Source organism: Coloeus monedula (assembly GCF_965178545.1).
Source record: "Coloeus monedula genome assembly, chromosome: 1".
In the NCBI taxonomy this organism is placed as follows: domain Eukaryota; kingdom Metazoa; phylum Chordata; class Aves; order Passeriformes; family Corvidae; genus Coloeus; species Coloeus monedula.
The window spans coordinates 160,867,599-160,880,876 of record NC_138781.1 but is presented as its reverse complement, the minus strand read 5'-3'; the positions used below and the strand labels follow the sequence as shown (position 1 = coordinate 160,880,876).

The following is a 13,278-nucleotide window of genomic DNA, read 5'->3' as shown; positions in this document are numbered from 1 at the left end:
GTGAGGGAAAGGACCTTCCCCTGGGCAACCTGAGCTCCAGCAGGGATGGGAATGATCCCGGCACCCTGGAGCATGTGCAGTTACAGCAGAAGCAGGTTTTACTCCAGCACCTTCCACACCTGGAGACCCACATCTCACCCATGAGATTTGTTGATGTCAGACTGTGATGGAGACTCAGTCATATCCTGACCTCTGCCCACCAAATACAATTAAAAATCCTCAAACCAGCTCGGCTGAGAATTGGGCTGATCTCATGAAGTGTCCCTCATCCACATATTCCTATTCCATTGCAAGCAACTTCCTCAAGCAGGAACCTCTGTGTGTCCCTAACCAAATGTGGTGGTTCAGCTGAAGAGAGCCAAGGATCCCCTATCTCTTAAGCCCCAGTATAACCAGTAAGGCCAAAACTTCAGAGCACAAGCTCCCCGAAAACTCAACGCACCCTCCATCAGGCTGTGTCTGGGTGGAAGCACAGGGAGGGGCACACTCCTGGCTGCACTTACATGCTCCAGGAAGCACTGTGCCAACAAGTGTCAGTGGCCCAAATGCCAAAGATTGAATCCACCCAGGGATATTAGCTCATCCTCCTGTGAACCAGCAGCAACAACCAGCGAGTGAGGAGGAGGCTGGAAGGAACAGCAGAACCCAGCAGTGATGAGACAGAGAACTGTTCCTGCAGCACAGGGAACAGTACATGGAATGGGGATGGTGCAAGGACCTGGATACAGTGAAGGTGTCAGACACAGCAACATGGCACAGCTCTTTGACAACCCTATGAGCCCCCAAGGACCTTCAGCTCTCCCACCCTCAGCACATCCTGAAGTGCAGGAGCCTCTTGCCAGTGGTTTCATCAGTACCACATCAACCTGGCTGCTCGGTCACAGGAGCAGAGGGCAGGTCTGCATCCCTCTGACCGTCCCCTGCCCCACAAGACCTTACCTTCACAGATGGCTGAGCAGACAAAGCTGCATTCTTTCTGTCATCCTCATCCCATGCTTCCTCCTGATCCTCGGGCTCTGTGTTATTATTGCAGCCTCCCAACTCCTCTTCCTCTTTGGGGACCCCATCACTGTTCAGCCCCTGCAGAAGTGCCACCACTGCCTCTGGCTTGGGCAGTTTAGTGATCTTGAAGTGTTTCTTATAGTGGGGCGTGTCCTTGCGAATAAGCCTCTGTTTCTCCACTGGGAACGGTCGCTCTTCATCCTCATCCTCATCCTCACTCCGTATCAGCGTGTCCTCAGCAAAGTGTACGGTCGGCTGTGATAGCAAAGCCGCAGACATGCCGTGAGCCTCACGGAACAGAGGACCCTGCTGTCCCTGTGACCCCTCTCCCAGCACAGGCAGAGCCAGTGTCACTGCTTGTGTGCTCAGGAAAATGCAGGAATGTGTTACCATTTCCCCATCCTTGCCTTTTTCCATAACCACGCCTTCCCCCAGACATGCTTCTGTCAGCTCCAGGGATGGAGGGCATTCAAACCTGTCACTGTCACCCCAGTTTTCCCACAGCCTGCCTGGCTCCCATCCTGTCCACCCCAGTCTCCCACGCGTGCAGCTCCCACAAACTGCCCCAGTCTCTGCTTGCACTGCCTTCCACGGCCTGGATCTGCCTCCAGCAATGACCAAATCCCACATGGATTTACCTGTACATCTATTTCCCACTTCCTCTGAAACTTCCAAGTCCTTCCACTTTTTCTCATGACCCTGCTGCAGTTCCCAGGCTCCTACCTCATTGTATTCCACTTCCACATCTTCCTCCTCCTGGTCAGCAGCTTCCTTGCGCTCCTCTTCCACTCTGGGCTTCACCTCCTTCTCCAACTCCCGCACATCGGGCACCTGCCCGTTGGGCCAGCCCCGGTCCCTCTCCTCTGCCCTGCAGTCCGCAGAGGCGGTGCTGGTGGACAGGTGGGAGTCCTCGCTGCGATTTGATGTGGCACTTAGCCTCTTCTCCTGAGAAAATGGTCGTGATGGTCAGGATGGAACCCAGAGCAACAGATGGAGCCACACAGTGTGACTGGTGTGAGGTGTGAACGGCCCAGCACCAACAGAACCACCTTTTCCTCAGCTTGCCCACAGCTTCCCCTCCTGAGCTTCCTCCATGTGACCTGGGTCCTCCCTGTTCCACCTCCTGTGTAGGCATTTATTCTCAGCCTCCCACCAGGGCAGCAAGGTGCCTCCACCAAGTGCTCTACTCCCATCATTCTTTACTGGGAATATCAGAGCCTTCTCTTCCTCTCCCTGTGCTACGACGAAACTGGCACTGACACACACAATTCCCCTTGTCTCCTGGTTCCATCTCTTGCTCTATTTCACAGGCCCCCATGACACCTCAAGGCAGATTTCCAACCTTCCCAGGCAATCCATTCTCAGTCCCTCCCAATCTTTCCCAAATGTCAGTCCTTTCTACCTCCCCATTTCCCACATATGCTACATGTTCCTAGTGGAAAATGTCTGCGCCCCTGGCATGGAGGTGGAACTTGATGGTCTGTAAGATTCCTTCCAACGCAAACCATTCCATGATCCCATGTTCTCTATGGTTATCCATTCCCCAGTGCCCAGCACTCACTTCCGAGTTGGGAGAGTTCGGGTTGACATCAGCCTTTGCAGCGTTCACTTCATTGCGCCGAACTTCAATCACCTTCTTCATCACCTTCAGCTCGCTGGGGTGAGGGGTGGCTCGGCGCTGCAGGCCCTGACAAAGTGAAACCCTCAGGAAGGGGATTCCAGCCCTGGCAGCACGTGCCAGGCCTTGGGAATGAACCTCTGCAGGTAACTAACACCTTTATCAGAGAGCGAGAGCCCCAAGGGGATGCAACCAACACATCCTGCTGCAGGATCTGCTCCAGGTCTTACACAGCCTGCAGCTGGGAGGAGGCAGGGAACACTGAGAACTTCCTCTGGACATCATCCTGCCCTCCAGCTAATAGAAGGTTTGGGAAGAATGACAGGAAGTTTAAAATGGTGTTTCAGGCTTAGTAAATGAAAAACTGTCAAGACAGAAACTCCTCTGGAACAGATTTGGGATATCTTCCTAATTCCTCTGGAGTTACTTAACAGGTCTGCCAAGCCCAAATGCACCAGAATTGGTGCTGCTTCGTGAGTTCCATCCCAGCTAACGAGTCAAGAAAACCAGCATTCTAAAACTAGTAACCATGTTAAAACAATTCAAAAAACCCCCAAACCTCCCAATGCCAGCAGCACACACATACACTGCCAGGACAGCTGCAATCATCGTTCATTAGAGGGATTCAGATCTCAAGGATGACTTTCCATAAAATAGAAAGGAAAAAAATTCCGCAAGAGACGGAAACCCTCAGAGCACTTGCTGGAAACTTCTATCCTGGCCTTTGCATCTGCACTGAAAGCACAATGATCTCTTGCAGGTTTTGAGGCTGCCTACAGTTTTTAGTACTTACTTTACCAACAGGACACTCTACAGTGTGGGCTGCACTGGCTCCATGCTTGGAGGGATGGGGATGGCCTGGGTTTGGCTGGGCAGCCTTTCCCCATGAGGGGGGTGAGCTAAAACCCTATCCTGACAGTGCTCTGTTGGGATCTCTGGACAACTCGAGTGCTCCCTGGGCACGTTAGTGCTCCACTCCCATAGAAGAACCTCAAGATATGACTCTGCACCACAGCTCCCAGGGAATTCATTCCTTTCACTCCTGCTTGGCTCCTCAGGGCACCAAACAGCCTTCAGACCATGGAAATCCTGCACACGCCTACAGCAGTGTTACAGGGTGAAAAACATGGACACCACAGTGGCTCCCCATCTTCAGAAAGCTTAGCTTGTCCCTGTGCTTCCACAGAGAGCCAACAAGCCTCCAGGAATTTCTTACTCGTCTCTCAGCGCCAGACTCCTCGTCATCATCTCCTTTAGGTTCATCCAGGAACTGGATCACGCTGACTCTGTTTAAGTTGGTGTCTGTCCAGCTCTCATCCACGCTGTTCTGCAGGAGGTTCTCTGGGAAGGAAGAGACACAGTGGGAGCTCCTTTTGGGAAGAGCAGGGTTGTAGACTTAGATGGAAGCCAGTTCTCATCCCATTAGGGCACTTCCGTTGTATCTGCCCATGGCATCAGAGGCCTTGAGGACAAAGGCTGTGGCCTCAACATCCTGTCACCTTCTGTACGTCTCCCACCAGACCTACAGCAGCCTCTACAGAAGTGTCTGATGCTGCAGCTCTAGCACTCCTTACCCAAGAAGTACGGAAAAAGGTAGAATTAGGCAGGAATACCATGCTGACAGGACAATGAAAATTAACTGCTTGGTCAGGAGATCTAAGCAGAACACTCAAAGATAAGGCTGCAGCTTCCTTATCACCAGGCAGAAAGCAATTCCTCATTTTTAACAATCACTGCCTGGGAAAGCTGTCCCAGCCATACAAAAGCCTGGATCTGCTGCAGGAATCACAGTGAGGGACAGTCCAACCCAGCAGAGAAGGTTCAAGGCTTCAGCCCCCTCCCGAGCACAAGGCTCTGCAGCCAGTGCTTGTGACGCAGGCTCTTACCCAGGCTGGGAGAGGGCTGCTGGGGGAGCAGGTAGCAAGTGAGAACTTTTTCTCCTGTCTTTTCATCATCCTCGGTCTGGAATTTCAGCATGGGCTGGGACTGGTTTTCTGCCAGCCACAGGGCTTTCAGATTAAGATTTGTTAAAGCAAAGGGCAAATTCTGCAGCCTGCAAAAGAGAAGAACAAACTGCTTGTTAAACTTACCTGGTCAGGAAGGAGCTTCACCTCAGCTCCAGACTGCTCCAGACTGAACGGAGTGGGACAGAGCCAAGCTGCTGTGGATCCCTCAGTCCTGCACCACTGGAACAGCTGATTTGTCCATGGCTGGGGACTGGGCTCCAGTAACCCATCCTCACCAGCCTTTACCACAGGACAACTCCCTCCAACAGTGTGGAGGGGTTTAGAAACAGAAAAACGATGCTCTCACAGACCAGAGTATAGAATGTTCACCACAGAACCTCTGGTCGGCTTCCAACTGCTGACCAAATTCCAAAAATACCAACCCCAGTGAACAGAACTATAGGACCTTTCAGAATAGCCCCCAGGCACCTTCACACCACGAACGAGACTTTGGCACCGGTCATCTGAGGACTAACAACACGAACCCACAAAATCTGCAGGAAGGAAAGGAAGCCAGTGACCAGGGATTTCCCCTGATCTCCATTTCACACATGACAAAATGCCCTCACACTTCTGCCTTACCTCTACCCTGTGTTTAGGTGACACAGAGAAGGGGTTCACAGGCAAAGCTCAAGCCCTCAGCAACCAGCCCAGGCTCCTCCACACCGTGGATCCTGGGATCCACACAGATCCAGCATCTCCCTCACAGCAGCCTCCCAGCCTGTGTGTCTTCCTGCTGCTCACCTGTTCCCAGCCACATCCAGGACATGGAGCTCAGTGGTGTTGGCCAGCTCAGGGGGCAGCAGGGCCAGGCGGTTGTCCCGCAAGGACAGGACATTGAGGTTGGCACAGCCTCCAATCTCTGCTGGCAGTGCCGTCAGCCGGTTCCGGTCCACGTTCAGGTTTGTCAGCTTGGCCAGCTTGCCCAGGGACTTGGGCAAGGCCTGGGAAGGAGCCGAGTCAGTGATTGCAAGAGGAAAGAGCAGCACAGGCAAAAGGCACAAAGCCCTCGGTCTGGGGAACAAGCTGCCTTCCGCCCCCCCACACGCACTGGGGATAACGTTCTTTGGGACATCTTTGGGACAGGTTTTCCCTTGGGCCCACAGACTGAGCCATGCCAACTCTTCCCCTCAGCACAGCACAGCACAGCACATTCCAACCACCACTGGTCAAGACTTTCCTTCTGTTTATCTGCCCATTCCCAATCCTTATGTTTTATCAATCAAACCACAGGCAGTTTGGAGCAGGGCTGTTCCCAATCACACTATCCCAAACCCCTCACCAATGCAGCCTGGGATATGATCTTGCACCTGTCAGCCGGGATGGTCTTTGGGATGGGCAATCCTAGCATCCCTGCTACCCCAGTGTAGTGGTTTGGTCCAAAATACTCAATACTGACACCCAGAGAATGTTTTAGGGAAAAAAAATCAGTGAGAGAAAACAGCTTCCAAATGTCTGTGAACTTGGTGAAACTCTAGAAGTGGCTGGAGCGCTCTCAGGAATTCACCTCGGAGGGCAGAAGATGGGAAGGGATCCCTGGCAGCTGGCTGAGCATGGGAGAGGCAGGTGGCTGCTGAGTACTCACCGTCAGCATGTTCTCAGTCAGGATGAGCTCAGACAGATTTTCACAGTCCCCAATTGATTCTGTCACATCTGTCAGCCGGTTCTGGTCCACCTTGAGGATGGAGAGCTGCTTCAGCTGACCTGGCCAAGGTGACAAGTTAGGTGTGAGCAGTGCCAGAGAGAAGGATGCTGTTCTACACTCACCTGGCTGTGATCCCATCAAGGATCCCATAACCCAACCACGTAGGCTCTGCCATTCCTCCCACCAGGCCTCACACACACCTGATGCAGACGAAGCATCTGAACTCTGCTGCAGTTCTGCTCACCTGTATCACCCACTGCTTCTGCTCTCCATGACTGTGCCTATGTCCATTAATCCCCAGCTCCCTGCCACAGACACTCTTTCCTGAAGCTCCTCCAGGAGCACTGCCAAGGAATTGAAGTCCTGCAGCACTCCCCATCCCACAACACTCACCGATCCCATCCGGAATGCATTCCAGCAGGTTCTGTGACAGCAGCAAGTCTGTCAGTGCCACCAGCCCACTGACCTCGTTGGGCAACTGCTCCAGCTTGTTCTCAGACACATCCAGACAGACCAGGCGGCGGAGGTTGCCCAGCTCCTGCATCAGAGAGGAGATCCATGGCTCGAGGGAACAGTTGGGGCAAGGGCAAAGGGCTGAACGTGTGCCCAACAGACACTCACCGGCGGCAGGGCCGAGAGCTGGTTCCGGTCCAGCCAGAGCTCGCGCAGGTTTGGGAGAGCACCCAGAGTGTCCGGCTGTAGGAAACAGGACAGTGATGGCATCAGTCCCTTCCACAGGGAGAAGCTGCTTGAGGATGCTGCAGATGCACCACTCTGCAAAGCCAGGCACTGTTCTGCCTCTCACACCTCCCAGGACCATCCATGGATCATTACAAGATAGCAGCACACGTGTCTGGGAATGCCTGGGATGGCCACTGGCTGCAGGAGGTCCAATGGGCCACACAGAAGGCAACAGCAGGACTGTGTCAGCAGGCAAGGCAAGAACTAAACCTGCAGCACAATTCTGATGGAGAGCAGCTGAGGGAGTTGGACAAAACGGGGCTCAGGGGGGACCTTCTGGCTTTCTGCAACTCCCTGACAGGAAGATGGAGCCAGGTGGGGGTCGGGCTCTGCTCTCAGGGAATAAGGGACAGGACAAAGGCAAATGGCCTCAAGTTGTGCCAGGGGAGCTTTAGGGTGGATATTGGGAAAATTTCCAGAAAGGACTGTCCAGCCCCAGCACAGCTGCCCTGGGCAGGAGTGAAGTCTCCACCCCTGGGGTAACTTAACAGCTGTGTGGATGTGGCACTTGGGAACATGGGTTAGTGGTGGCCTTGGCAATGCTGGGGGAGCGGTTGGACTCAATGGTCTCAGATGGTTTTTCCAACCTAAATGATTCCATGATTCTAAGGGGTTGGAAATTCTGGCCTTACAGAAGAAATGCATCTTCCTCCTCTGAGACATGAAAATAAACATTTGGGTACCACTGGCCAACTCAACATGACCCAGTGGCACCATCAGCCATGACAGACACATGTTCACATCCCACAACTCCCCCAGGCAATCAGCATCTGGAGCTTGCTCCACTGGAGGACAGTTCAAGTGCCACACCCCTGTTCTCACAGGTGAGTTCAGCCTGTGTACAGATAAGCTGCACGAACCACTTTGCCTCCTAATTGTGATGGTTTTCTGCCAAAACCATTCCAGAACACAATGAGTAAGATCCAGTAATAGCTTAATCCACAGCTGCAAAGTTACAGAGTATCACTGGATGTCCCCAAATGCCCAGACAACCTGAATTCTGAGACTGTGCCCTTGCTCTCCACAGAGAGAGTCCCCACACTGGGCTACCCTCACTGCCATGGACAACATGGAATGGCCCAGCACCCTGTGGGGCAGAAATCATATCAGAAAGGAGAAAGGCAGGAAGCTGGATGAGAAGAAAAACAGCTGGGGGCAGTGCAGGACAGAGAAGGGAAGCACCAGAGTCTTGCTGAAAAGGAAAGATCCTTGGCAGCCAGACAGGAAGAATTACCATCCCAGAGCCTGGAAAGGACAGAGCAGGTGGTGTGAGAGGCCAGCAGGAAACAAGACACGAGGGTTGACACATGAAGAGAAAATTCATCTGGGAATGATGACTGAGCCATGCTGGGCAGATCAGAATCTCCCCAAATAACCTGAGGGTCTATTTCTTTGCATGTCAGGTAGAAACCCACTTGCTTGCACTGAGGTACAGGATCTGACCCTACCAACCACCCAAACTCCCTCCCCACCAGCCCTCACCTACCAGTACTTCCAGGTCATTGCCACCGAGATCCAACTGCTCTAACTTGACAAGGAAGGAGAGTGAACTGCAAGGCACAGGGGACAGAGAGATAAAACAAGAAATAAAGAGTGGAAGGTTAGCATCTGGGACACACATTGCACAAATTACATGATCTCTAGCAACTCCTAAAGCAGGTGGGGCAATCCTGATCTTTCTCATGGTCCCTCTGAGCCCAACAGTTTATAGAGCTGGTCCCTTCCCCAAGCCAGACCGTTCATCCCAGGGAACTGGGCTCAGAGGCACCGGCAGTCCCAGCACAGCCAGTTCCACTGGTACCAGTTTGCCTTCTCCCCCCCCCACCATCACATACTCTGATCAAAACCATAACAGATGAGCAGCCACACCTTCGCATCGCTGCCTGTTTCGCAGCAAGGACAGGGACCTGGGCATGGACTGACAGGCAACAGGAGGTACTCAGCAGAGGACAAGACATGTTTGGGGGGCAAGGGGAGCACAGCTGCAGGGACAGGGAGGAATGACAAATTCAACAGCCTCAGTTTCCCCAGACGGGATGCTCATGCTACTGCAGAGGAACGGAAGACAACGGGCCTGATGTCTCAGGTGAGGTGACAGCATACAGACAGAAGCTCACTATGAAGACACTGCACAGGACCCACAGCCTGTCCCATCAGTGGCCCACGGACGTCCCCCAAGCATCCCATACACCACACCTGGGGATGGACAAGGCCTGCAGTCCCACAAACCCAGGAGGGGGCTCTCATGACATGATCCAGGTGCTCATTTGTCTTATCACCTGAGTCTGACCCATCAGCTCCAGCTCCAGCTCCACCTCCCCTGAGGACTGCTGCCCCTCACTGTGTGCCAGGGTGGAGCTGCCAGCCCTGCCCACTCCCCCTGCAGGGAACAGTTTTATTCTCTGCTTAAGGAACTGTCCCAGTACAGAAATCCCCGTACTTCTCTGGAAACAGGTCCACCTCTCAATGTCACTCAAACCAAGGCAGTTGGGGGCTGCAATAAAAGGGAGCTTCTTGTCTGGGCCAGGCTGTAAAAACATCTGGGTTATGCAGGAAAATTAATTTCCTACTGTACGCAGCAGTGGATTTTGAGATAAACTCCAGCAAAGGTAGATCAACAGTTTCATCCAAAGGATCCTGTTGCACAACACTCCTTCACCAGGAATGTACATCAACTCTGACTCCTCTGAAGGTGATGTAGCCTTGACTGTCGCTTTGCACCTTCACAGCTTGAATTCCCAAAATAGGAACAAGGGAGCTGTGGAATCCACACTGATGACATCTGGCAAAAGGTCTCAATAGAGATCATCCTCTACTATTCCATAAGAATACATGAGAACTGCCCTTCCCAAGTCTCTGGCTGTGTCCCATCTGCATAGGAGAGATGAGGGGTTGATCACCAGCTGAACAAGCTGAACCGTTTCAGAACTCAGTCCATATCTGAAGACTGACCAATGAAATGGAATTTTGGCAAAGGTCACTGCAAGCTGACCTTTCAAGAAGCTCATCAACAAAAAGATACCAAAAGGACACCAATGCATTATGCTGTCCCAAATTCTCAGCGTTGAAGCCCACCTACCCACTGGGCTCAGGAATCTTGGAAACAAAGCACCAGACATCTCTTGCTTAAGTCATTCTCCTCTTTGGAAAGGTCACCTGGTCTCATTTAGAGCTGTTCTTATGCACGAAGTGCAGCCAGGGTAAGCACCAGAGCCTTAGGCAGAGAACCCAAGAGCATCACTGAAATGGTTCTGGCCATCAACTGTCATCTTGTATTTGACTGAAAGACCTGATCAGAATTACCTTGGCCTTCAAGATCCATCTTCAACTTTTGGAAATCATCCCAAAATAGACTTTGGGGAATTGGGGAAAGATGAAAAGAAGCTGAATTTGCATTACAGAATGAGTGTCAAGCCTGGACTAACCTTCCAGTGAAAAACACCAAAACCTCATAGCACACTACAAGCACCCTGCTGGATGGCACCCGGATCTACCAAAGGGCAAATGGGAGCACTGGGCATGAGAGACCTCCACGAAAACCAAAGGGGTGTGGTCACAGACTGAATTCTTAAGACTCCAGAGACTTGCTGGTTCTGAGATGGTGAAAAGCCACTGGGACTATCTTCACTGCAGTTTGAAAGCCCAATCTTGGATGTAGCTACTGCACCTCTTTGCTGACATGGTGTAACCCAGCAGTGGTCCCTGCCTGTATGAACACCCACTCACAGGAACAGACAGAAGAGCAGCCCAACACCAGGACCCAAACTCCTCTTGCTTGCCAGTTCTCAGCCTGGAATAAGTGTTCAAGGCCAGGCTGGATGAGGCTTGGAGCAACCTGGTCTAGTGGAAGGTGTCCCTGCCCACGGCAATGGGCTGGAACATGATGAGCTTTAAGGTCCCTCCCAACCCAGACCATCCTGTGGTTCTACGATGAAGAGCTTTAACCCTCATATTGTCCTCTGCGGTGATATTCCACATGGGACCATCTCAGCTGGCCCCCTCCTATCACCTTTCTGTGACAGGGTCACTGCTGTGCAGAAAAGATCTGCTGACTGCCACACTGTGTGATTCTGATCTGTGCTTCTACAGGGTGTAACCATGGGGGGAAAGTGCCAGCAGACAAGCTGAGTTCCTGCCAGGAGCAGTAAGAGAGTTCTGAGGACAGGTGACAACAGCTGTATGCATCACACCTTCACTGAGGAGTTCATGTGGACCCAAAACAACTGCTGTTCAAAAAGGAGAATCCCTTCCAGTGATGTCCAAGGAAAGGTGGGGGAATCATCAGTGGGGTGGATAAGCAGGCAGGAAACAAGCTGACAGAGCTGATGTAGGGTAGAAAACTCAACAAACCCTCATGGGCCAAAGCAAAGACCAAAGTACCGACTGGACAGTTCTCCACGTCCATCCACCTGAGAGCGTTACCTCCACCAACCACGGTCCCTGCCAGGAACTCATCCCTGTCCCTAACTCCAAAACGGGTCGCAACACTTACCTCTACTCCCTTGCTGGCTTATGTTTTGTCTGCTGCAGGGAAGGTAGTTATCCCATCCAGAACAACCAGGAGGGATATCCAACAAAACAGATGTCAGAAGCAAAATGTACCCTTCAGCTGTATCCTGTTGCTCTTCAAATCCTGAGCCTCACTGTGCACAGAGCTCCTCCTACACCCCCATCCACATAGGTTTCTCTTTCTTTCCAAAAGAATACACTGTCTGCTCCACCTCTTCAGGAAAAATGGTTCACACTATTTCCAGCAGCTTTTTTGGGGAACCCTGTCTATTCCAAATCAGTCCTTACACAGAGGCTGAGTACAGGCTCTGAACATCCTTTGCTGCTCTCCAGCCCTACACCATCCTCTCCCTCCTCGCCCCAATTTATGGAAATCCAGCAAGATGCAGCCTATTTATGCCCAGCCTGAGCCCTCCCAAGCCAGGTGATGGAGCCTGCACTAGTCCCTGAGGAAGCAGCAAGAATGATCAGGCAGGAGACTCCTACAGCCCCCAGACAGACACTCACGTGGGGAGAGTCTTTAGCAGGTTCTCACGTAGCTCCAAAGTCACCAGGTTTGCCAAACTGCAAGAGAAAAGGGAGCAAGAAAGCCAGGTTCACTGGACAGGGCTTCAGGGATACAAGGAGCTGCTCATCTCCCTTCCTTTGGAACCACCCCTCATGTCCTGTGCAATGCATGAATGTACACATGTGGATGGAGATGGGGGAACAAAAACAACACAGCTGTAAATGGCTTTGGTGGAGGTGAGTGCTTGCTGCAGTCACAAGGAACAACACCATGCCCACACTCAGGACAAGGAACACGCAGTCACAACAGGACTGTCTGCCCTAAAAGGTAAAATCTCTCACATGTGGAAAGCCAAACCCCATGGGAGAGGCACTGCACCCCACGGGGCCATTTGCCAGCAGCATAAATCATTCCAACGTCATCAGGCAGCCCACACCTGCTTGGAAAGGGGCAAATGGGCACTCAGAACATAGGGAAAGACAGGATTTGAGAAGACTGGATCAATCCTTGCTGCGCCATGAACCACAGCAGGAGAAGCAGCTGGGACCAGGACAGGAACCTTTGTAGGAAGGTCTTTTAACAAACCAAGAGGTGCTCACACACAGCACTGTCAGTACCATGGCAAACCTGCACCTGGCTTGTCCCTCCAGGTCCTGCCACTGTCCCCATCCCACCAGCAAGGTGTCCCCATCCCAGCCCCCTCCCTGCTGCCAGAACAGGGCCATACTCACTTCCCAATGTCAGTGGGGAGGCTCTGCAGGGACACATCGTTCAAGGCCAAGTGGCCCAGGCTTCGGAGCTGGGTGAAGCCCTCAGGAAGCCTGTGAGAACATGAACAAAACTCCATTAATCCTGTGCACAAAGCACAGAATCCCCCAAAACACTTACATCCTGCCAAAACCAGTCTTATCCCAATTGACATCAACATATGGAAAGGAGAACAGGACTCATCACCAACCCTGGCTGCTGATCCAGGACAAGTTCCATTTCTAAGACCACAAAACCCCCTTGCACCAGACATTACCTGTCCAGGTTTGCAAACTCAGCTCTGCAGTGCCTGAGCATAAATCCCAGACCAAACCATGCCATGGGATCACTTACACTTGGAAGAAGGGAGGGCTCCCAAGCATTCCAAGTGCCCAACAAAGGATACCTCTGCAGATGACACTGCAGCATTCCCCAGGACCAAATACCATCACAACAGATCCAAGGTGTGACAGAATAGGGAAAAACCCTGGAAGAGGAAATT

The 13,278-nt window shown here is 52.3% G+C and overlaps 1 protein-coding gene across 29 annotated transcripts in view; it reads right to left on the bottom strand.

Moving 5' to 3' along the window:
• Window positions 1-13,278, bottom strand: part of SCRIB (scribble planar cell polarity protein) — a 97,678-nt gene that overhangs the window by 65,154 nt on the left and 19,246 nt on the right. For all 29 annotated transcript variants that reach the window (XM_082291445.1, XM_082291471.1, XM_082291450.1 and 26 more), the window contains exons 4-15: window positions 12,761-12,850; window positions 12,029-12,085; window positions 8,499-8,562; window positions 6,893-6,967; window positions 6,665-6,809; window positions 6,212-6,330; window positions 5,371-5,570; window positions 4,507-4,673; window positions 3,837-3,961; window positions 2,564-2,689; window positions 1,726-1,947; window positions 940-1,257 (exon numbers count right to left, since the gene is read on the bottom strand). In XM_082291445.1, the coding sequence (XP_082147571.1) occupies window positions 940-1,257; window positions 1,726-1,947; window positions 2,564-2,689; window positions 3,837-3,961; window positions 4,507-4,673; window positions 5,371-5,570; window positions 6,212-6,330; window positions 6,665-6,809; window positions 6,893-6,967; window positions 8,499-8,562; window positions 12,029-12,085; window positions 12,761-12,850 (1,708 nt within the window). The remainder of the gene's footprint in view (window positions 1-939; window positions 1,258-1,725; window positions 1,948-2,563; window positions 2,690-3,836; window positions 3,962-4,506; window positions 4,674-5,370; window positions 5,571-6,211; window positions 6,331-6,664; window positions 6,810-6,892; window positions 6,968-8,498; window positions 8,563-12,028; window positions 12,086-12,760; window positions 12,851-13,278) is intronic.